This window comes from Leptonychotes weddellii, chromosome 15 (genome assembly GCF_054177405.1).
Source record: "Leptonychotes weddellii isolate Sample4059 chromosome 15, ASM5417740v2, whole genome shotgun sequence".
NCBI lineage: Eukaryota > Metazoa > Chordata > Mammalia > Carnivora > Phocidae > Leptonychotes > Leptonychotes weddellii.
The window spans coordinates 35,884,876-35,907,711 of record NC_138383.1 but is presented as its reverse complement, the minus strand read 5'-3'; the positions used below and the strand labels follow the sequence as shown (position 1 = coordinate 35,907,711).

At 53.8% G+C, this 22,836-nt stretch overlaps 1 protein-coding gene and 1 long non-coding RNA gene across 4 annotated transcripts in view; one reads left to right on the top strand and one right to left on the bottom strand.

Annotated features, from left to right (window-relative positions):
- The window catches only part of LOC145717393 (uncharacterized), a 313,191-nt gene extending 290,594 nt beyond the window's left edge, over positions 1 to 22,597 (top strand). Inside the window, exon 2 of the long non-coding RNA XR_014140574.1 lies at positions 22,449 to 22,597. This is a non-coding gene — a long non-coding RNA (uncharacterized LOC145717393). The remainder of the gene's footprint in view (positions 1 to 22,448) is intronic.
- On the bottom strand, positions 1,051 to 17,266 carry LGALS9 (galectin 9). Of its 3 annotated transcripts, XM_081805418.1 has the most exons (11): positions 17,111 to 17,266; positions 12,485 to 12,576; positions 9,808 to 10,009; positions 8,640 to 8,750; positions 7,354 to 7,449; positions 5,532 to 5,567; positions 4,909 to 4,959; positions 4,280 to 4,321; positions 3,519 to 3,607; positions 3,237 to 3,399; positions 1,051 to 1,797 (listed from the first exon to the last, which is right to left on the bottom strand). In XM_081805418.1, exons 1-11 carry the CDS (start codon positions 17,147 to 17,149, stop codon positions 1,651 to 1,653), a joined length of 1,068 nt encoding a protein of 355 aa, XP_081661544.1. In that variant the 5' UTR covers positions 17,150 to 17,266; the 3' UTR covers positions 1,051 to 1,650. The 3 variants fall into 3 exon arrangements, with proteins under 3 accessions (XP_081661544.1, XP_081661545.1, XP_081661546.1); XM_081805419.1 differs by lacking the exon at positions 7,354 to 7,449; XM_081805420.1 differs by lacking the exons at positions 7,354 to 7,449; positions 8,640 to 8,750.
- Positions 22,598 to 22,836: the final 239 nt, after the last annotated feature.

The following is a 22,836-nucleotide window of genomic DNA, read 5'->3' as shown; positions in this document are numbered from 1 at the left end:
AGAGTTGGGCCAATAATAATTTGGCACCTGGGTGACAAAGCAGGTGGGGTTGGACTGTGTCAAAGACGTGGCAGTGAGTGAAGGACACATATCTTCCATGGGGAAGACTTTTAAGGGGCTGAGCCATGTTTCCTTCTCTTAGAGTAAGGAAGGAACGCAGCCAGGGGCTAAGTGGGGTCTGAGAAAATCAGGCTCCCAGCTTGGGTTTGGCCTCTGTTTCATTGGCTCCCTGGCCCACCTCTCCCCTACGCAGATGGGGTAAGGGGGGCGAAAGAGGCATACCGGTCGCCAGTGCCCGGCAATGCATCTGAACAATGTGCTCAAGAACACGGTCACCCAGGCCAGTGTCTCTCCCCTCTGAGATAGATGCACACAAACCACCTGGGATCTTGTTACCAGGCAGACTGATTCTGGAGGCCTGCGGCAGGGCCCGGGATTCTGCCTTCCTGACAGGCTCCCAGGTGCTGCTGGTCCCAGGACGATGCTCAGATGTTCCGGAGGCACTGGATTCTTGGTGGAGGTAGCAGGATGGGTTGGCATCATGAGGACACAGAACCGGCCCCCCTGCACTGCCCCAGTGGCTGGTAGAAGCCCACATGCTGAGTCACTCTCCTCACCACACCTTAACCCCAAACACCAGGACCCGCAGTGGAACAACACAGACAGGTGTCAGCTTGAGTCAGCTTCTCCTGACACCACGCCTGCCACCTCCTCCCACTGGGACACAGGGTTCTGACAAGCCAGCCCTGCCATTTGGCCTTCTGGCCCAGCCCTCGGCCCGTCTCAGAAGTGTGAGGCTATTTGCTGGGTTCACCTGTTACCAAGCTTCGTGCATCATAGATGCCCGCCCAGGAGGCCCGAGCCCAACCTGCTTTCTCCCACCCATGTGGGGGTTTGTGGGGAATCCCCTGGGAGCAGGTGTGGATGTCAGGACCCCCCCATCAAAGTGAGTCCATGCTCTCTGCCCCCCTGCCCTCACCCAGAACCTCCCCAGTTCCAGAGACTCCGAAATGTTCCAAACCCATTTGATAACCACAATGACCCCATACGTATGTGCCAACAAGCATTTGACTTTCTTTGAAAGAGCAAAGAGAAGAGCCCCCTGTTGAGAAAGGTGCTGTTAGTTGGTGGAGACCAGTGGAGTATCAGGCTATCTTTCCTGGAGTGGGGAGGGTGGGACCCGGGTGTAAGGAAAGGTTGAAGGTAGGGCCCGGGAGGCCGCCTCCAGGGGCTGAGATGGAGAGGATTGGCAGGGGTGGGAATGTGGCTGAGAGGCAGACGGGGTGTAGGCCTGGTCTGGGAGCTTGGGAAGGCCCAGGACCCTCCCTTTCTGCCAAGGGGACTGGACATGGGGCTTAGCCCGCAGGGACCACCGGCCTCCCCTCAGATGGTAGGATTTGGGCAGCCGCAGCCCCGGGCGCCGCCCTGACTGAGGAAGGCAGCCCCCGCCAGGTGCCTCCTCGACGCCAGCCTGGCCGTAGCCCGAAGCAGAGGCAGACAAACACACTTTCTCTCCAGAAAAGCCCCAGCTCCTCAGCAGGCTGGGAAAGCCTGGGGCAGGGACAGGGAGAGGGACAGGGAAGAGTGAGGTGAGGAGCAGAGGCAGTAGGCAACAGGGCCCACCCTCATCCCCAGGGCCAGGGAGCCCAGCTAGGTCTGCACGTGGGTCAGTTGGACGTCGCCCCCCACTTCCAGGTTGTTGATGGCGGGCAGGTTCTTCAGGCGGTGGCAGTATTCCAGCAGGTGCTGACCATCCACGGCTACCTTGAAGCCGTAGCCTTCACACGTGATCCACACCTGAACAGAGGCCACGTCGTTTGCACTCCCCTCAGGAAGTCCCCCGACCTAAATGCAAGCTCGTGTCTCCCTCCACCTACCTGTCTTCCTCAAGCATGATTTAAGCAAGCCTCACGCCAACCTCTCCCTGACCAGCAAGCCTCCCCTGCCTTCCCCCTGCCCACCCTGAGCCCTCCTCGTCAGGTGCCCCCCACTTGATCCTCAGTCTCCCACCATGTCCCGAGCTTCTAGGGGCAGGAACACTGGCCTAGGCCATCCATGTCCCCAGTGGCCGGCACACAGCAGAGTTCCACGCCTGCATTCCCACAGGGCAGCCTCCTGACTTGTCCTTCCCGCACCACACGCTCTCTGTGAGGCAAGGGGACCACGTCTGCTAAGACATCATCACTTACTGTGCCCCGGGCCCTGTCCTCAGCCTGTCACAGACATTATTTCATTTCATCCTTACACCTCGATGAGATGGAGATTCTTATTAGCCCCATTTTTCAGATGAGAAAACTGAGGCACAGAGCCATTAAGTCACTTGCTTAAAGTCACACAGCTCTCTGTGAATCAAAGTCTACTCCTCTCCGGCTTGAAACACACCAGCACACAGCACTGAAACCCAAACTTCTTTCCGTGGCTCTCAAGCCCTCCATCAGTCAGTGCTGGGTGAGGAGTATTAAGGCATATGTGAAAATACGGATGTTCGGGCACGGGTGGGGCCAGATAACGCCTTTTCTTTTTGAAGCTCCTCAGGTGATTTGCACGGGCAGTCAGGGTTGAGAAACCTGCTCTGTCGGGTCGGGCCTCCAGCCACACCACCCACACCTCTCTGTCCTACTCGGAAGCCCGGCCTCCCTGTCCCTAGACAGGCCCTGCCCGTGACTCTCTGCTTTCGCAATGATAGCTGCCCTCCCCGCTGCCCCCCAGGAATGCCCCCCTCGGGTCTTTGCAGGGCGGGATGCTTCTGTCCGTTAGGTCTTGGCTGACGTTGTGGCCTCCTCTGACTGATGTCCCCATCTAAGGCAGTGTGGCCCCTGCCCCAGAGCTCACTCGATCCCATGATTCTGTTTTGCTTTCTGCACAGACCTGCTGTTATTTCCAGGGATCTGTCCACGACTGTTGAATGAATGAGTGAGTGAACAAATGAATGACAGCTCATGCTTGGGGCCCACCTGGCACTTATGGGCGGTGTGACCTCAGGCCGGTGACCTGCACTGGTGAGTTTGTCCCCTCATGTGCGAGCAGCGGGTGCCACCACCCACCTTATGTGGGACAGCGGGAGGACAAGGAGAGCAGCAATCTGGGGGGTACTTTCTCTTCTGAGCCCAGCCCTCGCCCCAGAGGCGTCAGCTTCTGTATGGTTCGAGGGGCCCCCTGACGCCCTCCACCATCCCCGCCCACCCTGTTCTGTTTGCGCCTTGAACCCCTCTGAGCTCCAGGCCGAGGCCCCTTACCGAGAAGCTCTGGCCTCGGGCAAAAGGCATTTTTCGGGACAGGCTTCGCTCCTCAGATCCCCAAGAGCTGTTGATCTGTGTGTTGCGGACCACGACGTTCTCATCAAAACGGGGGTTCAGGTGGAAGGCAATGTCACTCCCGGAGCGCAGGTTGATGTGGAACCTGGGGGTGGGCAGTTCACATGGACCTCCTCTGCCCCCTGAGTTCTGAGTCCCTACCGTTCCCAGCCTGCCCAGAGCCAGGGGGTGACCAGAAGGACCTTCTTGAGAGCCGTGGCTTACCTCTGGGCAGTGGGCAGGATGGTGCCCGACACGAAGATGCTCTTGGAGGGGTACAGCCCACCCAGGATGGAGGTGAAGAAAGGCATCGGCTGTCGGTGGCGGCGGGGGGAGGAGGGGAGGAGAGGGGCAGGTCAGCTGTGTGGGGTGGAGCTTTGTGCCAATTTCCATGAATTTGGACTGTCAACTGAGTTTGACAGCCATGCCTGTGAGCAATATATTTTCAAGAAACAGGGGTGCCTGGGTGACTCAGTGGGTTGAGCATCTGCCTTTGGCTCAGGTCAATCTCAGGATCCTGGGATTGAGCCCCATGTCAGGCTCTCTGCTCAGCGGGGAGCCTGCTTCTCCCGCTCCCTCTGCCTGCTGTTTTGCCTACTTGTGCACTGGTGCTCTCTCTATCAAATAAATAAATAAAATCTTAAAAGAAAAGAAAAGAAAGAACTCCATGATATCATTATTTGGCTCAGTAAATGCCAAAGGAAAACTTTCCAGCATTTCTCAAAGTAACGGGCTTCCACTGTCATGAAAAGAACTTGGGCCGGATACAAAAGGATAATTGGGCTGAGAGGGAAGGCCCTCTAATAGGCTCATGGTGAAGGGACAATTTTAAAGGTGACAGCTTCCTTCAACAGCCTTTTGATTCCCTTGGATGTTTCCAGAACTTTGGCTTACTAAAGGACTGCCCTGATGTTGTAAGCTGCCCACCACCTCCCACTCGGCCCGATGCAGACAAGGCCTCTGCCCCTCCCAGAGAAACCACTTACATAGGTTGTGGTGGGGTACACCATAGGTGGGGTGATAGGATTCTGTTGAAAGAGACCAGGAAGTTTAGTTTGGGAGTGCATACCCATGCGGACCCCTCCACATCCTAGAGGGGATGCCCCACTATGAGGCCCTTGGCTTCACCCCTTCACCTTCCTTCCCAAGTCAGCCTTGGTGGAACTTCTTGCCATGCTCCCTGACCTCATCATGGCCACCTGCCTGCCTTTCAACCCTTCCACGGGCAGCCTCCCTAACTCCAGTGCTCCCGTCTGATTCACAGTGGAAGCCTGTGACCAGCAGTGACATCCCAGGGCTTGTCCTCAGGACACAGGGCCTCAAATCCAGATGCTGGAACCACTGCACTCCCCTTTCAGTAACAGAGAACCCATTTTCTTGCTGGTCCCTAAGGGGACCTGCTTCTTAAGCCACTGGGTAAATCCACCCTGACCTAGAATCTCTGTTGGCCCAAGAGGAATTTTACTCACATGTCTTTTGAGCAGAGGGCCCAACCCCAAACACCCCCATCCTCCTTGCTACACTGCTTTCTTCCTGTCTCTGGGACTACTGAGTTCAGTCCTTGGGGAAGGGGGACGTGGTGAGGCTGTGACCCAACCAGAGCTTTCAGACTTACAGGGAACAGCTGTCCAGGGGTGCTCTGAACGGTGTGGATGACAGTTTGAGTCTGCAAGAAAGAAAACCCAGATTTGAACTGGTTCTCACCAGAGTGAAGACCACCATCTGCCACCAGAGGGCACCACTTAACACACACTTTGTGAGATGCAGCCATCTTGAGCATGTAACAAGCCCAACCACTCCCCACCCACCAAGCCCCCCAAAACTGGCGGGTAGAGGTGTTTCTTCCCTCAAGGGGATGAGGTAGGGGCAAAGGTTTCTTCTACTTGGAGAAGAAATAGGGCTGCCCTTGTGGCCTGTGGCCCATCTTTCTTCTCAGGGGATTTTGTCTAGCACAGCCTCATTTTCCAGGAGGAAGGAGTGAGCGTGGGGGCCTCCGTCTCCTGTAGCTGCTCACAGAAGGGCAGGGGGCTTGAGCAGAGAGCGGCAGTTCAGGCTGTTTCCCAATCCACGAGGGCCAGCCAACCTTCCAGCCCCACTTCCTCCCACCACCAGGCAGATGGCCAGGGTTGGCCTTGGCCTCACCCCCCACGGGAGAGGCCCGGTGCCCAGCCCTGCCTCCTCCTAACCCACAGGAAGAAGCAAAATGAAGAAGATCCCAGGAGAACTCAAGAGACTTACAATGGGAGCCGAGTTGACTGGCCAAATGCCTGTAGACTGAAGGGGATGAGAAGATCAAAACAGCAGTTAACGTTAGTGTTACGTGCAGGGGAGACACTGACAGAGGCTGTCGTAAGAAAGGCCTCCCCAGGGGCGCCTGGGTGGCTCAGTCGTTAAGCGTCTGCCTTCAGCTCAGGTCATGATCCCAGGGTCCTGGGATCGAGCCCCGCATCGGGCTCCCTGCTCCGCGGGAAGCCTGTTTCTCCCTCTCCCACTCCCCCTGCTTGTGTTCCCTCTCGCTGTGTCTCTGTCAAATAAATAAAATCTAAAAAAAAAAAAAAAAAGTCCTCCCCAGACTCATGCTTCCCTCCTTCTTGCTCCCAAGCCTGTGGTGCCCAGACTATCGGCCCCACCCCCGTCCCAGGGACACACCAGGCTTGGGGGCAGGGTCACTGTCAGGGTTGGAGGAGCGGGGACTTCCTCATTGGCTCCTCCAGAGGGAGAGGCCATATAGCGCCCCTTAGCTCCCAGAGGCAAAACCATTACTTCGGTGCCATATTTCATTCGTAAGGTGAAGCATTTAGTGAAGGCCTACTGTGTGCCAGGCTCTGGCTTCCGAACATTTACAAGGGACGCATCCTCAGCTCCGGTTTCACTAGCGAGGCAACGAGGCTCAGAAAGGCTAATCAGCTTGCCCAAGCCCCTCCGGGTAGCAAGGGATAAAATCCAAAATGCTACCCAGTTCTGGCTGATTCTATCTACCATACCCTGTCCTCCCCAGGCCAGAGCCAAAGTCCGGCTGCCCTGCAAAGACTCCCTGGAGCTTGCCCGGTCCTGAAGTCAGCATGGCAGGAGGCACAGGCCCTGTCAGGGCCTCGAGAGACCACAGAAAGCCTGGGTAGAGAGGCACCCCTTCCTTTAGCCCCCACTGCTCCAGTGGCCAAAGGAAGGGCCAGACCCTGCTTCCCTTCCTGTCCTAGACCCTGTCCTCACGCCGCAGATTGTTCTTGCCCTGGCCGGTCTCCCATTCTGTTGGCTGTGCAAGCCACACTCCACATTCCTGGGGCCCCTACTGCTTGCTCAGGCACTGTGCAAAGTGCTGGGGATCCGCAAACAAACAAGCCACAATCCCTGTCCACGAGGGGCTTGTGGGTATAGGGCGGGGGGTGGGAGGGTGGAGTGACAAGGACAAACATGTAAGTACAGGAAGATGCTCCCAAAGAGTGACATTTAAGCAGAGCATTGAAGGGCTGGTAAAGGTCGGCTGTAGGGGGCGGGGGTGGCGCAGGGTGCTGTCAGCACTGGGCCTGCAGGTGCAAAAAGCATGGTGGCCCCAGAAAGCCTCCAGTGAGCAGTGGAGGCTGCCTGACCATTCTGGATAGGGGGTGTGGCCAGGAGGTGGGCTGGGGCAAGACTGGGGGGCTGGGCAGGGTCCTACACCTCCTGCTGGGGAATCGGGGCTTTATTTAGAAGGACTTGGAACCTTTGGGATGTTTAAGCAGGGAGAGGATGCGATCAGATTTGGGTAAAGGAGGGTCACCCTCCTGTGGGTGGGGTAAGCGGGGAACTAGACCAGGGTTGTTGTAGTCAGGGGTCAGATGGCTTGGCCCAAAGAAGGCTGTGGCTTCGGGAGGAAGGAGTGTGGGAGCACTGCAGGGAGACTAAGGAGGGGAAGGAAGAACCAAGGCAGACTCCCAGGTTCCCAGCTCGGGCCAGGTGGTGTGGTGGAGATAGGGAAGTTTTGGGTGGGTATGATGAGGCCTGCCTGCTGGAACCAGCCTCTTGGACCCTCTGTCCTTTCTGCTGAGATGCTCAACCTCCAAGACCTCCACATTGAACTCACTTTTGGCTTTCGCCCTTTGGGCTTGGGTGGGAAACAGGCAGTCTGGGAGAACTGAACCGTGGAGAAGGCAGGCTGGGTAAGGTTTACTCGGGTGTTCTGTTAAAACAAAAGGCACCAGGGCATGAAGAGAAGGGTTAATGAAGCCAAGGAAGCGCGGAAAGGCAGGGGCCTGAGCCAGAGGGAGGAAGCCAGTCAGGAAGGGGAGGGGAGGGTGTTCAGGATCACGTGGAGGGACAGAGGGGAGGATTATGCTCCAGTGAGGGACAGCAGGCCAGCGAGTTCTCTCCCCACCCCACCCCCCACTCCCCTCCATCTCTGTCCCCTTCCCCACCCTCTCCTCTCCCCTGCCCTGCTCTCTCCCCCAGGCCCATAGGGGAGAAAGTTGGTCGGGAGGGAATATGAGAGATTAGGAGAAAAAAGAGAGGAGTATCAGTTGTGGGCCTACTGTGTGCTTTTCTCACCTCCGGGAGCACAAAGCCCGGAAGTGGTAACAGCAGCTCCAACCCAACCTCCTGGGGCCCTGTGGGAACGTGGGCCCAGCATACCCCTATCCTCCCAGTTTTCAAAAAAGCCAGAAATCCAGATTTCCATGTGATACCACCTGACCTTTTTTTTTTTAATTGTGGTAAAATACACCTAAGATTTACTATCTCAACCAATTTTCAGTGGACGGCTCAGATGCATGAGGTACATTCACAACTGTTGCACAGCCAGTATCACCATCCATCTCCAGAATGCAAAACTTCTTCTCCTGACCTTTTAGATGCTGGCAACACATTCAAAAATGTTAAAACACAGAGAGGGTCAAATAGAGCCTAGCATGGGCCCGTGCAGGCCGTGTCGTGACCTCTGACATGTATTACCTCCTTGAATTCACACTATAACTCATGGGGCAGCAGTGACTATGCCCCTTTCTCAGATGGGGAAACTGAGGCCAGGGGAGGCAAAGTTGCTTGCCTAAGATCCCACAGCTGATGACAATGCGCAGAGCTGAGCTAGATTCAGTTTGATTCCCAAGTTCTTTCTGGAGCCACATGGCTTCCTAAGCATGGTGGAAGTAGAGAGTGACAGAGAGGAGTGGCCTGGGAGTCCGGGAGACTGAGACAAGTGTTCTGGACAAAGACAGGAACACAGAAGGACAGGACAAGGGAGTTGGAGGGGTGTCGTCAGAGTCACCTGGGGAGGAGATTGGCTGCTACCATCGGGCCCACCCAATGGGGCCCAGGTGCAGCTAGACGGGGCCCTGCACTCAGCCCCTGAGACAGGTGCCAGGTGGACAATCTGACCTGGAAGCCGATGTAGGACAGCTGCACAGCCCCGGTGATGGAGAGGGTGTCCACGCGGTGGAAGGGCACGCGGTGTGAGTACTGCATAAAATGGTTCCCATTCACCATCACCTGCCAAGACGAGTGCACATTCCAGGAGAGGGGAGGCACGTGAGCCCCTGCTCCCCGGAATTAAGCCCTGTGTCTGGTTTTCACATCTGTCCCCTGGGGGGTAGGGGCACCAGCCTTCAGAGCTGTGCCAGTTGTAAGCATGGCCTACGATCCAAGTGCATCTGATCCCAGTCTCTACTTGCTTTTTGGTTCTTAGAGTTGTTTGTTTATTGCAGTCAGTTGATCTTTCTAATCTTAGCTCCCCGGAGGTGTTCTTTAAAATGCATAAACATGTTCAGGGGGGGCAGAGGAGAGGCGACCCTGGTTTGTACATTGAGGGGCTGGGCACATCCATGCTCACACAGAAAAGGACAGACACGGGGATACTCACCCCCATCTGTCTCCCAAGCCCAGAGACACTATTCTGCTTACTAACGCAATTTGCAACACCATGTAACACTAAGCCATTAGTAGAACCTGGATAAAGACTGCAACAATATTACCAAAAAACCAATGTTATCAGGGACCTGCGGTGGAGGAATGGTTACAGCAGAGGAATGGAATTAACTAGAATTTTAAAGACCTGCAGGGCCAAAAAGCACCAGGGTGATGTATCTAGTTCTTACTTCCTGAGTAAAAGAAGCAGCAGGTGAGCCCATAGATGCATGGGAAGGAGTGTGAGGAGACTGCAGCCACCAGAGCGCCCCTACAAGGGAAAGGTCCTGCTCTCTGTCTAATGGCATTGCACATGTGATTACTTAAAGGCTCATGTGCTTTATGGAGGCGCCTGGGTGGCTCAGTCGGTTAAGCGTCTAACTCTTGATTTCAGCTCAGGTCATGATCTCAGCGTCATGAGATCAAGCCCCGCATCAGGCTCTGTGATCCCCATGGAGTCAGCTGGAGATTCTCTCTCTCCCTCTGCCCCTCCTTGCACTCTCTCAATACATACATACATACATACAATCTTAAAGAAAAAAAACAAAAACGCTCATGTGATTTATACAGACTAGTCACCACCACACCCGATGGGGCTGGGAGGTAGGCAGCGGGAAGAGGGCTGCAGAGAGTTGCTGCTCACCTTGAAATCCCAGCTGTCCACCAGGAAGCAGAGCTCAAATGGATTCCCCATCTGGAAGGGCATATGCATCTTCCTCTCCTCTGGCCCCCAGCGTCCGTTCTGCTTCGTGTTGCAGACCACATAGCCACCCTCCTCAAACCGAGGGTTGAAGTGGAAGGCAATGTCACTGTCACTGTAGCCACTGTGAAAGTTCACGGCAAACCTAGGCAGAGGGCAATCAGATGGTAGGTAATTCTGCAGCCTGGTTGACTGCCGGCCGAGCTGAAGAGGGAGCCTCGTGCCTTTGACTGTTTCCGTCTGTGAACTTGCATGGCAGGTCTGGACCCATCCTTAGCTTGCGGCTATCCTTTCTATTCACCTAATTTGCACTTCGTGTGTTCTTGTGCAATGATTGCATTTTACCCTTACAGCGTGGTTTTCTAAAAACACATAGAAAACGGGTAAAGAAAAATGTTGACGCTAGCAACAAGAAGCACGAGGCTTGAACATGGATTCAAATTTGTATCAGAGGTAAGTCAAGAAATGTGCCTGGAAGTGAGAGCCAGTCCCCATCGGCTCAACTGGGAAAGAAGCAAATAAATTTAAAGAACATCTGGAATTGATGGAATATGCCTACAGAGCTAGGTACTAACAGAGAAGCATCGAATAAATGGTAGCTCCCCGGCTGCGAGAGCTTTCAGTATGTACATCTGTCTCTCACTGGTGATTGGTGTGTGTCCCACACACGACGTGCGGAGTGGTGGCCCTGAAGTCAGCAGGCCTGGACCCGGACCCCAGCTCTACACTGCTTGTCATTTGCAATGATCCTGAACCACACACCATAGCCTGGGAGCTGAGTGACTTCCTTCCGTTGCAGATGCTTCGTGAGGGGGTGCTCAGGAAGCCCCCACCCGAGTAAATGTCCGTTCCTGTCTCTGTCCTCGGAGGAAGCCCCTCACCATTGAAACCGCCTTTGGGTACAGCTATGGTTCTAAGGTGAGGAATTAAAACAAAAAACCTTCCAAAAGGCCTGGCTCACAAAAGGGGCACAATAAACATTTGTTCTGCCTTTTCCCAGACAGAGCTCCCTCAGGTCCTAAAACCAAGTTCCAGTCTGAGGTTCTCCTCTGAGGCACCTCTGTCTACCCCAGCCTTCCCTGAACTCAGCGCCCTTGAGCCTGGTTCGCCACCTGCTTCTCGGGCTCGCTCGGCTCTCCCCAGCTGACCACAGTGCTCTCCTGTCATCCACAGCCCCCACAGGGCCAGGCCCTGCACCAAGCCCAGAGGCAGCCCTTGAGACACATTTTGTTCAATTCCTGCAGAGCCCACTTGATTTCTTGCTGGAGGAGCGTGAGTTCTGGATGTCGTCCTCAACACCAGGTTGTTCCGAGAACCCTCAGCCAGCAAGACCCATAGGAAACTGCCGCAGCCCTGAGCCCAGCCAGCCCTCCCTCTGGGAAAGGAGGCTCCCAGGGACTCTGGAAGCAGCAAATCTAAGTCTGTATTCCTCTTAAAATGGAGAATATTTTTCTGAAATGTCTCTGGGTGCATTTTCCCCTCTGTGGTCCTCCAGCTTAATTCCTAGAGTCCTTAGAAAAATCCTGCCCTGGGAAAGGATGAGTGCAGAAGCTTTGCAGGAAGGGGTGGGTGGGGGGACAGGATGGGAGTAGAAAGCCATCCTGGTGCTGGAGGAGGGGCAGGCAGAGGGAGAGGGAGAAAGGAGGGAAGTTCAGAGGGGAGATCCCAGAGTCCCCTGCCGGCAGGGTTCAGGGGGATCCTGGTGCCTTGCTTCCCTTTGGGTCTCCTGGGGGCACTCGGGGCTCTCGGAGAAGTCCCATGGTCAGTGTGGCCACCTGGCAGGGAAAGCCGTGATGGAGAAGTGCTGAACTGAGGTAGGGCTGGGCCTGGGAGCGGTGTGAAAGGACCCAGGAGGTCCCAGGGCCCTGCGAGGTGATGAGAGAGAGGACCACCGGGGGCAAGAGACATCTGGGATTGAGGCAGAAAGGCTTCTGAGAGAGGACCACGTGTCCAGAGGGGCTTTCGTGGGCACCGTGGACTTCAGCAGGCAGCCCCCATGGACGCAGACCCCCACAAACTGGGCGACACCCCCGCTCCCCCACGCCATCTGCACAGCTGCAGAAGTCAGCCAAGGCTGCACGAGTTTCTGAAGGGCCTCCAGCCTCTGAGGAGATTGCAAGCTCTTCCCTGTTCCCAGAAACTCCCCCCTGGGAAGGAGGCGTGGGGGGGGTGGGCGGGTAGGAAAAGGGTGTTTGTATTTTGAATGGACTTAGTATTTCCCAGAAAAGACCTCAAAACTGAAAGAGACCAAAATGCATTTGATGACAAGTTTGAAATCGTTCTAGATCAACGCAGTGAGGGCTCTGCAGTTATGAGAAATGAAGGAAGTAATAAGACTTTTGCGACTCTGGGTTACAGTGTAGAAAGCTCAATCCCAGAGCGTAATTATCTGCCTCTGGGCTGGCCCCCGCCACTCCTTAGACGGTGAGCACCTGCTCTCCCTAAGTCTGTGGGGCATCTCTGTTTATGCCAGACGCTCCCGGCAGATGGCAGTGGGGTCGTGCAGACCACCCGGGATCCCCTGGGCCAGGCGCAGATGGCTCAGAGGGCATTGGGTGAGCTGACGGACGCCGTGGTTGGCTAAGGGCTGAGTCTGGAGAGAAGAAACAGTTCCCGGTACCTGGTTCCATTGCAGTAGAGAACGGTCCCATTGACAGTGATCTTAAGTCCGTCCTGGAGACCCCCCTGGATTTTCCCGGAGAAGGGGATGACCTGCAGGGAGAAAATGCTGGTCAGTCAGTGGGCCTGCCCCCTTTTGCATGTTCCCCTCAGCACTTGGTAGCAGTGCCTGGATGTGGGCCCCGTGCCGGGGCGCCTCGGCCTCACGGATCTTCCGGGCCTGTGAGGAAGCGGACCTGAGTCCAGGTGGTTCCACACACTTGGGGGGCTCTGAGAGAATGGGGTGGGGCAGCCCTTGAGCGTCTGAGACGAAGGGACAGCTTCTAAGAGGAGATAGTAGCATGTACATGACCACTCGGAACCCAAGGAAGCCCATCCTTGCTCAGGGGAGTGACGGGCACCGGGACCTCATTCAGCCTGACTGCGACAGGGTCATCTGGGAGAGGCGACTTCTGTTGCTCCACAGGTCAGGCCATTAAATACCTCGGTGACCTTGAGCAAATCACAACGTCTCTGCTTCTCTGAGTTCCCTCTGTTGTTTCGGTCCATGTCTGTGGTTTTGGAGAAGTGGAGTCAGCCTGACACAGCTTCTGGCCCAGCGTGGCATACTTCTCTGAAATCATACTACCCTCATTTATCTGTTGAGGCCTAAAAATCTCTTAAGAGCCTTTCATCCTGTCGCAAGACATAATGCTTCAAAGGCGAATGAATACTCCTGGCAAGCATGCCGCCCTCCCTTCTGAAGCCTATCCACGCTGAGCTGTAAAGATCTACAATAAGAGTGTGGTGAGGGGTGTTGTAAGTGCACAGCAAGACGGCTGGGATGGTGGCGGAAAGTGTACGGATCGTGGGGACCAGGCAATACAGGTTAATCCCAAGCAACAATTTCCCCAGAAAGGTTTTGAGATTTCGGTATGTCTTAAATGGTGGGTGTCCCCAAATTCTGAAAAATAAGATTATTTTAAATTGAGTATAATCTGGACAGTCTGGGTGGCTCAGTCGGTTAAGCATCTGCCTTCAGCTCAGGTCATGATCTCAGGGTCCTGGGATCGAGCCCTATGTCGGGCTCCCCACTCAGTGGGGAGTCTGCTTCTCCCTCTGCCCCTTCCCCCTGCCTGTGCTCCCTCTCTCAAATAAATAAAATCTTTAAAAAAATAATAAATTGAGTAGAATCCTGCAGACAAGGTTATTCACTGCAGCACTGTAACAGCAAAGGATTGGAAAGAGTCTAAAAGTTCACCAAGAGGAAAATGGTGAAATAAATCATGGTATTTCCATACAATGGATTCCCTGTAGCCTCCATAAAAAAAGAAGAAGAGGAAGAAGGGGATTCTTTGAGAACTGATATGTAATGACACCTTTTGTATAACAAAATGGGTGGGGGAGGCCACATACATGCATTTCCTTATTATGGATGAAATATGCGTGGATGAGTTCAAAGACACTGACAACCCAGCTTGACTCCAAGGAGGTATGGTGGGCTGAAGAATTAGCACCCCGTAGGGACGCCTGGGTGGCTCAGTCGGTTAAGCGGCTGCCTTCGGCCCAGGTCATGATCCCAGGGTCCTGGGATCGAGTCCCACATCGGGCTCCTTGCTCAGCAGGGAACCTGCTTCTCCCTCTCTCTACCTCTGCTTGTGCTCTCTCTGTCAAATAAATAAAATCTTTAAAAAAAAAAAAAAAAGAATTAGCACCCCGTCTCCACCGCCCCAGATGCCCACATTCTAATGCCTGGAATTTGTGGATACTGTATGTCACCTTACAAGGCAAAAGGGACTTTACAGGCGTGATTAAGTTAAGGATCTTGAGATGGAAGGTTATGCTGGATTATCTGGGTGGGCTTCAGAGTCCTCAAAGAGGGAGGCAGGAGAGGAGAGGCAAGAAGCCGCTGGGTTTAAAGATGGAGGGTGGGACTTCCGGCCTCGGGAGGCGCGTGGCCTCTGGATGCTGGAAAAGGCAAGGAAAGATTCTCCCCTGAAGCCTTATAGATACTTTTAGATTTCTGACCTCCAGAACTGTAAGAAAACAAATTTGTGTTGTTTTAAGCCTGGCGGGCCAAGGCTGCTGTGGAATTTGGACTTTGTGTGTGTGTGTGTGTGAGAGAGAGAGACAGAGAGAGAACTTTTGGATTTATGGTCCCACAGACAAGGGTTTGCCTCCCAGCTCCTTGTGCTAACAGCTCTCCTACTGGGCAAGTCCCTTGACCTGTCTGCACCCCAGGTCCGTTCTCGGAACAGTAGGACAAGAGCACTGGCCTGACAGTGTTCTTGAGAGGGTTTGATGAGATGCCACACGGAAAGCCCTGGGTTTCCAGGTCTTTGACGATGGCAACTGTTCGCATCAGGATGAATTAATTCCTCTGCTGGGTCAGAACTTGCTCTCCGCTCCTGCCTGTGCCTGGAGGCTGAGGACCTTTTCCTCCTCTTCCTGTCCGGAGGAGCCAGGCCCTACAGGCGGGAGGGTGGGCAGCCCCCTTCTGGAAGCCCAGTGTCACGAAGGTGGCCCAGCTGGCCAGAGGAGGAGGCTGCGGCAGACTTTTAGCCAAAGGGTGCCGCTGCCACAGAGGTTCTGAGGCCCTTCTGGTGGCTAACCTGCCCTGTCACCTCATTAAGCAGCATTAGTGTCACTTTTACTGAGGAAACGGAGGCATAAAAGATTTGGTAGTTTACCCAAAGCCACTTAGCTGGTCAGTGATAGTGTGGGGTTTGAACCCCCGCGCCCATGCTTTTAATTGTCATACAGGCTGCTTCTCATGACGAAGCACAGAAATCCTCACTCCTGGCTCACCAAGCGCTTCCCCAGACCAAACATCGAGCCTTGTTCTGACTGTGCTTCCAGATTCCGTCCCAGACCTCCGATAAGGCTGATGGGCTGGCGCGTTGGCAAGGAATGGAGGCCAGACTCCCAAGGCAGCCCGGCTGCGTGACCTTCCCACCACACTTTGGAGGAAGCAAGGTTCCCACGGCTGGATATCAGTGCGCTGCCTGCGAGAGGGCACCCACGTGGGTGGGCAGGTGTTCCCGGTGCCTGGGGGGCTGCACCCATCATCCTCTCTCTTGTCTGGACTCCAAGGCCCTGTTTTAATTCGCTGTTGCCCATAGGAGAATTTTCCTTCTGATTTGAACATTTTGAATGCAAGGATTGGAAAGAAAAAACTAGCCAGAATAATGAAATGTCAGAGCCTGGAAGGATCTCTGGGATTGTCCATCTGATGGAGAATGAGCCTAAGGTGACATGTTTTGACCCTGAGAGCCCCATGGAGGGCCAACCAACAGGGCCTTGTTCAGCTTCCTCCAGCGACCCTCCCCCCGACCTTGCTGGCAGTGAGCAGGAAACAGGCCAAGCCAGGGCCCCTGCTGAGTGTGGAGCTAGCAGCTTCCCTGCTTCAGCAGCTGCTGCCTACCCTCTGCCCCCCCTCTGCCCCCCCGCCCACTGAAGGGCTCTGTGAGCCCTTCAGCCCAGGCTCCTTGGGAAGCTCTTTGCCAAGACCCAGAGGGGTTCCTACTACAGGGCAGGGCCCAGGACACAAGCCTCCCGGGCCTGGGGTTGCTGCTTGCCTACCTTCTGTTATCAGAGGTGCTCTTTCTGTAAGCACCTCCCTCTCCTGGAGGTAAGGCAAGGCATCTCCCTTATCTGCCACTTACCATCCGGGCACATTGGGCAAGTGACCTCAATTTCTCTGAGTCTCAGTTTTCAATGTATGATGTGGGAATAATAAGGCTCACGGGGTTTAGACAAGGCCATCTGCAGACAGAACCTATGCGTCTGTGGCCAAAGGTACAAAAGGCAGCCCTTTGAGCCCCATGCTGCAGGGACAACCCACTTCCTTCTCACTCCTGAGATGGCCCCTCTGCAGACACCCTTGGCCTGCCTCTGTCTTGTCTACTCACCCTTCAGGGAGCTGACACCTCCTCAGGAGGCCTTCCCTGCCGCCTCCGGACTCTGAATAATACAAAACACTTCCAAAGGACCCCCCAGCGTGCCAGGCACTGTTCAAACACTCCAGACATGCTGCCTCGCGCATCCTTACCTAACCCTGGGAGGTAAGCTCAAGGATGAGCCCCATTTTACAGATGTGGAAATTGAGGCCCAGAGAGGTAAAAGTAACTTGCCTGAGGCCGCCCAGCTAGTAAATGGTTGGAGCCAGGGAGGCCATCTCCAAAGTAAGTGCCCTTAAGTGCAGTGCTGGGCTGTGAAGGGTCGCCCAGGCATGCCATGCTGGCCTCCCCCAGAAACCCTGTCTACGTCCCCGTTCATACAAACAAGCCATCACGCTTCTATTTATTACTTATGCCCTTCTCCCCTCTCCCCTGCCGCCCTTCCCCTCCCCCCCCCCACTTTCCACACCTAGGACAGGCTCCCAGGGGAGCTCAGTGAACACTAGTCAAAGGCACAAATGCTGGTGACGATCAGCTCGCCAGCCCTGAGAAGCAGGGGACAGAATTGTGTCAGGATTCCCCCACTTGGCTTTCTGCCCTTCCTCCTGTGTCCTCTTTGGGACAACTGCCCTCTTCCCTTGCTGCCACCCAAGGGTCATCTCCCAGAGACCCAGGGCTTCTTCCTCCTGGCTGAGGCCGCCAGCGCAGCCCGGGGTCAGCGCACCCCTGCCCACCACCCTGGAACTCACTGGGCTCAGGTAGGGAGGCTGGGAGCTGCTGAAGGCCATCTCTCCACCACCTCTGTGGCCACCACGGATCGTCACTCCAGCCAGGCAGTTGTTTGCACTGGGAGGAGCCAACCAGGAAATTGAAACTAAAGCAAACTGGTAATTACTTGATGGGGATGGGGAGGAGCCAGGAGCAAGAGGAAGTAGGTCTAAAGAAAGAGAAAGTAGGGTGTTGAGGGAGGGCTGGGGGTATGACCCAGGGAGAGGGAAGTAGACACTCCCCAGCCCAGTGACCTTTTCCCCTCCTGTCTCCTTCTGGGCTCCACCCCTGAGATGGAATTGTGTTTGGTTCATATAGATTCAAAGAGCCTGACCCCATTGACTCAGCAAGTTTCTAGATGACACTCTCCATAAGTGTGTGGCTTTGTCCCCTGAGTGTGCTTGCTCTCAGGGCCCAGAAAACAGTGGGGCTGTGTGATGGGCATCACCTGTGTGCAGGGCCGTGGCGGAAGGCTGGCTTGTACCCGTTTACGCACAGAGAAACTGAGGCTCTGCGTCTAAAGGACATGCCCAGGGTCGCCCAGGTCACCAGTGGCAACCTAAGCTGTAGGACACTTAGGTTCTCAGAAAAAACATTTCTCCCTTTCAAAATTCTATGTATCATATGAAGACCCAATCGTGTGGAAAGAAGTGTTTTCCAACCAGAAAACACGGGAATGGGAATTGTTCTCCTAGAGGATAGTGGTGCCCCGGGAGCTTTGGGTCCCCTCTCCATGGATGTATCTCTTTCTTCTCGTCTCGCCTCTTCCTTTTTACCCAGGCTTCAGAATGAGGAGAGAAGTCTCAGACATGATAAAACAAGTCAAGTGACATGGGGTTGGGGGGACATATGAAAAAACCTGTGTCTAAGTGGCTTCAGCACCTAGTGACAGGATGGGCTGTGTCAGGGGAACGGCAACAAGCAACTTACCTGAAGTCAAGCAGGTCCCCGCAATGTGCTGGGGAGAGAGCCCACGACCAAGCTAGAGAAGTGAAGGGTCGTGCAGGCACCGAATGGAGAGAAGCTGTGGGGCCATTCACGGCTCTGCACCTGTCTTCCGCCCCGCGCCTTGCCGAGATGCACCAGAATTTGCAAAGACTAACGTCTTTGAGAGGCCCCCATAGACTGAGACCACCGTGTCCCCTCTGCCCACCCTCCACCCCCACTATATTCCTGGACAAACCAGAATTCGACCGAATTTAAGGGGCAGGCAGCAGCTGGGGCAAAAAGGAGAGAAAAGAAAGGAAGGGAAGGTGTTTGGAGTTCTCACAGGGACACCAGGGACACTGGGACGATTTCATGAGGGATCAGTATGGAACAACTGGAACTGTCGTCTGCTGCAGATTGGAATATAAAATAAGACGACTTTGGGCAACTTCTTGGTGGACGATCATAAAGTCAAATATCTGCCTCTCCTCTGTCCTGGTTAATCTCCTAGATATTTACTGGAAAGAAGTGGAAAACACATGACAACTTTACTCATCCTCCTCCCAAACTGGAAACAACACAAATATGCACCAGCGGGAAAAAAGAAAAAAAACACATTGTGGACGAGCCCTCAGCCACAAAAGAGAGCCACAGATCCAGGAAAGAACCTCAGTGAAGCTCGTGGCCGAGTGGATGAAACCAGGCATGCTGGGACCGTTCCATTTACATTAAGTTCAGTGACAGGTCAGAAAAGCGATGACCCAGGGACAGCACTGACTGGGAGGGACACAGAGGAGTCTCCTGAGCGCTGGAAGCATTCTGGAACTTGCTATGAATGGTTTACAGACGTGAAAACTCAGCCCCCAAACTAGGATCTGTGCCTTTTACTCCACAGAAACACTTTATCTTGATAAAGTCCTGTTCATAAAACCGAAAATGCTCCCCAAGCCCAGGGAGATGCAGGGACAGCTAGAGGTCCAGCAGACAAGCCCTTTGGTATCACCTTGCACCTTGGAGGTGAGTCACAGCCCTGGAACAAGGGTCCTAGGGTCCCCTGTTCCCACCCTGCTGGGTGGGGGACGGCAACAACCAAACCCAAAGGCCAGTGCGTTTTCAGACAAACTAGGACAGAAGGGAGGCATTTCAAGACAGCTTGACACCACCCTGTGGTCACCACCATCCATTCCCAGGGCCTAGTTCTGGTCTTAAGGGGGTGAGAGGCAGTCCTCCGGAAAGTTCCTTCCGAGCTTTTTTATTCCAAGTCCCAAACGCTTGTCTGGAGCTCTCTGATCTCTGCAGTGTAGATCGAAGGATCTATTCAAAATGTGAGTCTGCCACCTCACACCCATGAGGATGGCCACTACTGAACAGCAGGAAATGACAAGTGTTGAGGAGGATGAAGGAGCTTGGCGCACTGGTGGGCTTGGAAAAAGGTGAGGCCGCTAAGGAAACTAACATGTGTGGTGAGGCATCCCTCATAGACAGCTTTCTCGAATAAATGCATCACCAGCTTCCAGCCCCCAGGCGGCCCCCATCCATGAAGGGCCCCTTTTATTTTTTTTTAAGATTTTTAAAAATTTATTAATTTGACAGCGAGAGAGAGAAAGAGAGAGAGAACAAGCAGGGGGAGTGAGAGAGGGAGAAGCAGACTCCCCACTGAGCAGGGAGCCTGACGTGGGACTCCATCCCAGGACTCTGGGATCAGGGAGAGGGCAAAGGCAGACGCTTAACTGAATAGGACCCATTTCAGGTGCCCCTGAAATGCCCCTTTTAGAAAGCTTTGGAGAGCCTAGATAACTGGCCCCTGAGTGAGCCTGCTTTTCCCTTCCTGCACCCTAATTCCCTCCTAGCCACCCCCCGAGGACCTCAATAAAGGCAGAACTCCAGGTCTGTGCTCTCTCTCTCTCTCTCTCCCTACAGCATCCCTGGGTGGCCCCCGTGTGCCGTGCACCTTCCCGGACTTGTGACTGAGAAACCTCATGTTCTCAAACTGCCCCGATGGTTGTTGCCGAGGAGTGTCTCACAGTCATAATAGGAACCACCAGGGCTGACTCCACCACAAGGGCTGGTCCGGCCACAACATTGGCTCCGATGGGGGAAATATCGGAGGGGGGTGTGGGGGGGTCCCCCCAAGTGGTACGAGGTCGGTGAGCGCCCCAGGCATTTCTAGCCCACAGCATCACTGTATTGGCTGAGACCAATGCAACACCGCAGTTTGGTGGTTCCTTAAAAAACTAAACATAGGGGTGCCTGGGTGGCTCAGTCGTTAAGCGTCTGCCTTCGGCTCAGGTCATGATCCCAGGGTCCTGGGATCGAGCCCCGCGTCGGGCTCCCTGCTCAGCGGGGAGCCTGCTTCTCCCTCTTCCACTCCCCCTGCTTGTGTTCCCTCTCTTGCTGTCTGTCAAATAAATAAATAAAAATCTTTAAAAAAAAACAACTAAACATAGACCTCCCCCCGTGATGCAGCATTACCATTTCACATGCTGCCATCAAGGATTGAAAGAAGGGATTTGAAGAGATACTTAAATGCCCATATTTGTAGCAGCATTATTTATCATAGCCAAGCGATGGGAGGGAGCTACCCAAGTGTCCATCGATGAATAAAGGGATTAAAAATGTGTGTGTCTCTCTCTTTATAGAATGGAATATAACCCAGTCTCCAAAAGGAGGGCAATTCTGACATCAGCTACAAAATGGATGAATCTTGAGGACATTATGCTGAATGAGAGAAGCCAGTCACAAAGAGACAAATACTGTACGTTTCCACTTACATGAGGTACCTAGAGCTGTTGCATTGATGGAAAAGAAAGTAGAATTGTGGTTGCTAGGGGGGAGGGGGTCAGGGGGGGATGGGGATTTGTTCAACGGATACAGAGTTCCAGTTTTGCAAGATGAAGAGTGTTCTGTGGGTGGATGGTAGCACGACAGTGCAGATGTACTGAACGGCATTGAACTATACCCTTTAAAATGGCGAACATAGTAGTTTTACATTGTGTGTATTTTACCATAATTAGGATTGTTTTTAGCATGTGGCTCTGATCATCTCTACCGTCAGGCCAAGAATCCATCACTGCCAGGTCCCCGTTCCTTTTGGTGGCACAGGGAGGAATTCAAAGCATTTCCTGATGGGCTGATGAGGGCAGGCCGGCCTGCTGGGAGTTCGGGGAGAGCGTAGGGGAGGAGCCAGGAGGGAGACGGAGCAATGCAGCCCCTGCCCAGAAGGCCCCCGGGAACCCAGTCTCCCCACTACTTTAGAAGTTGTTGATTTTTTAATTGAGGTAGAAACTACAAATAGGAAAAAGCGCAAATCCTTCGTGTACCGGGTAAAACACGCTGTCGATGTATACACATATGTAACCCCACTGACCTCGAGAGGTAGGACATCTCCCGCCCCAGAGGCTCCCTCATGACTCCTCCCGGCCAGTACCCCCGAGAGTAACTACTATTCGGACTTCTCTGACTAGACACTAGTTTGGCATACTTTTGAACTTCATGTCAATGAAATCATACGGCATGTGCCCTTTGGAGTCTGGCTTCTTCCACTTAACGGTGTGTCATGTAAGATTTGTCTCTGTGGCCTGGTGGCCCTTTGTAAGGCTCTTGCATCATTTATCCATTCGTTCTTCTGCTGATGGAGATTTGTGTTGTTTTCAGCTTTCCCGCTACGACTCAAGCCTCTGTGAACTACAGTCGTGGACGTATCTCTTGGCGTGCAGACGCATGGTGTCTGTGGGTCTCCCTGGCATGTGGGGTATACAGGTTTCGTTTGGACGGCCTAGAAGCTTTGCAGCAGGGAACGAACACAATCAGATGTCTAGTTTTGGAGGATCACACTAACTTCCGTGTGAAGACTAGAGAAGCTTTAGCAATGGTGGGAGTCAGGGACTCACCTTACAGTCTTGCACTAAGGAAGGTGTCTTGCACAAAACAGAAACTTAAAAAAACATTAGCCTGCATTCTGCCTCTTCCTCCTTTCTTGTACAACCAGACAAAGGTTGGGGTGACCCTGTACTTTATGAAGTAATAATAAGATTGTCTCAAACCACATTCCCCAGGGACCCAGGCAGGTGGCTCAGTCGGTTAAGAGTCTGCCTTTGGCTCAGGTCATGATCCCGGGGTCCTGGGATCGAGCCCCACATCGGGCTCCCTGCTCAGTGGGGAATCTCCCTCTCCCTCTGCCTGCCGCTCCAGCCACCCCCCCCGGCTTGTGTTGCTCTCTCTCTGACAAATAAATAAATAAAATCTTAAAAAACAACAACACCTTCCAAACCTTGAAAAAGTCCAAGACTTCCGCCCAATTTTGGCGTGTGATGAAATGATCGGGTTCTCGTGGGTGAAAAAATTTTGGGGCACCTGGGTGGCTCAGTCGTTAAGCGTCTGCCTTCAGCTCAGGTCATGATCCCAGGGTCCTGGGATCGAGCCCCGCATCGGGCTCCCTGCTCCGCGGGAAGCCTGCTTCTCCCTCTCCCCCTGCTTGTGTTCCCTCTCTCACTGTGTCTCTCTCTGTCAAATAAATAAATAAAATCTTAAAAAAAAAAAAATTTTTTTTTTAAAGCAAAAACAGGCCGGGTTCTGTGTCAGCGAGAAAGACATCATATAGAGTGTTCCCCACCTTTCCGCCAGGGGATACGTCCCAGGACCCCCAAGGGATGCCTCAAACCCTGAATACACCACCTCCTGTATATATATACTATGCTGTTTTCTATACATACGTACGTATGATAAAGCTTAATTTATACATTAAGCACAGTGGAAGATTACTATGATAATAGAACAATTA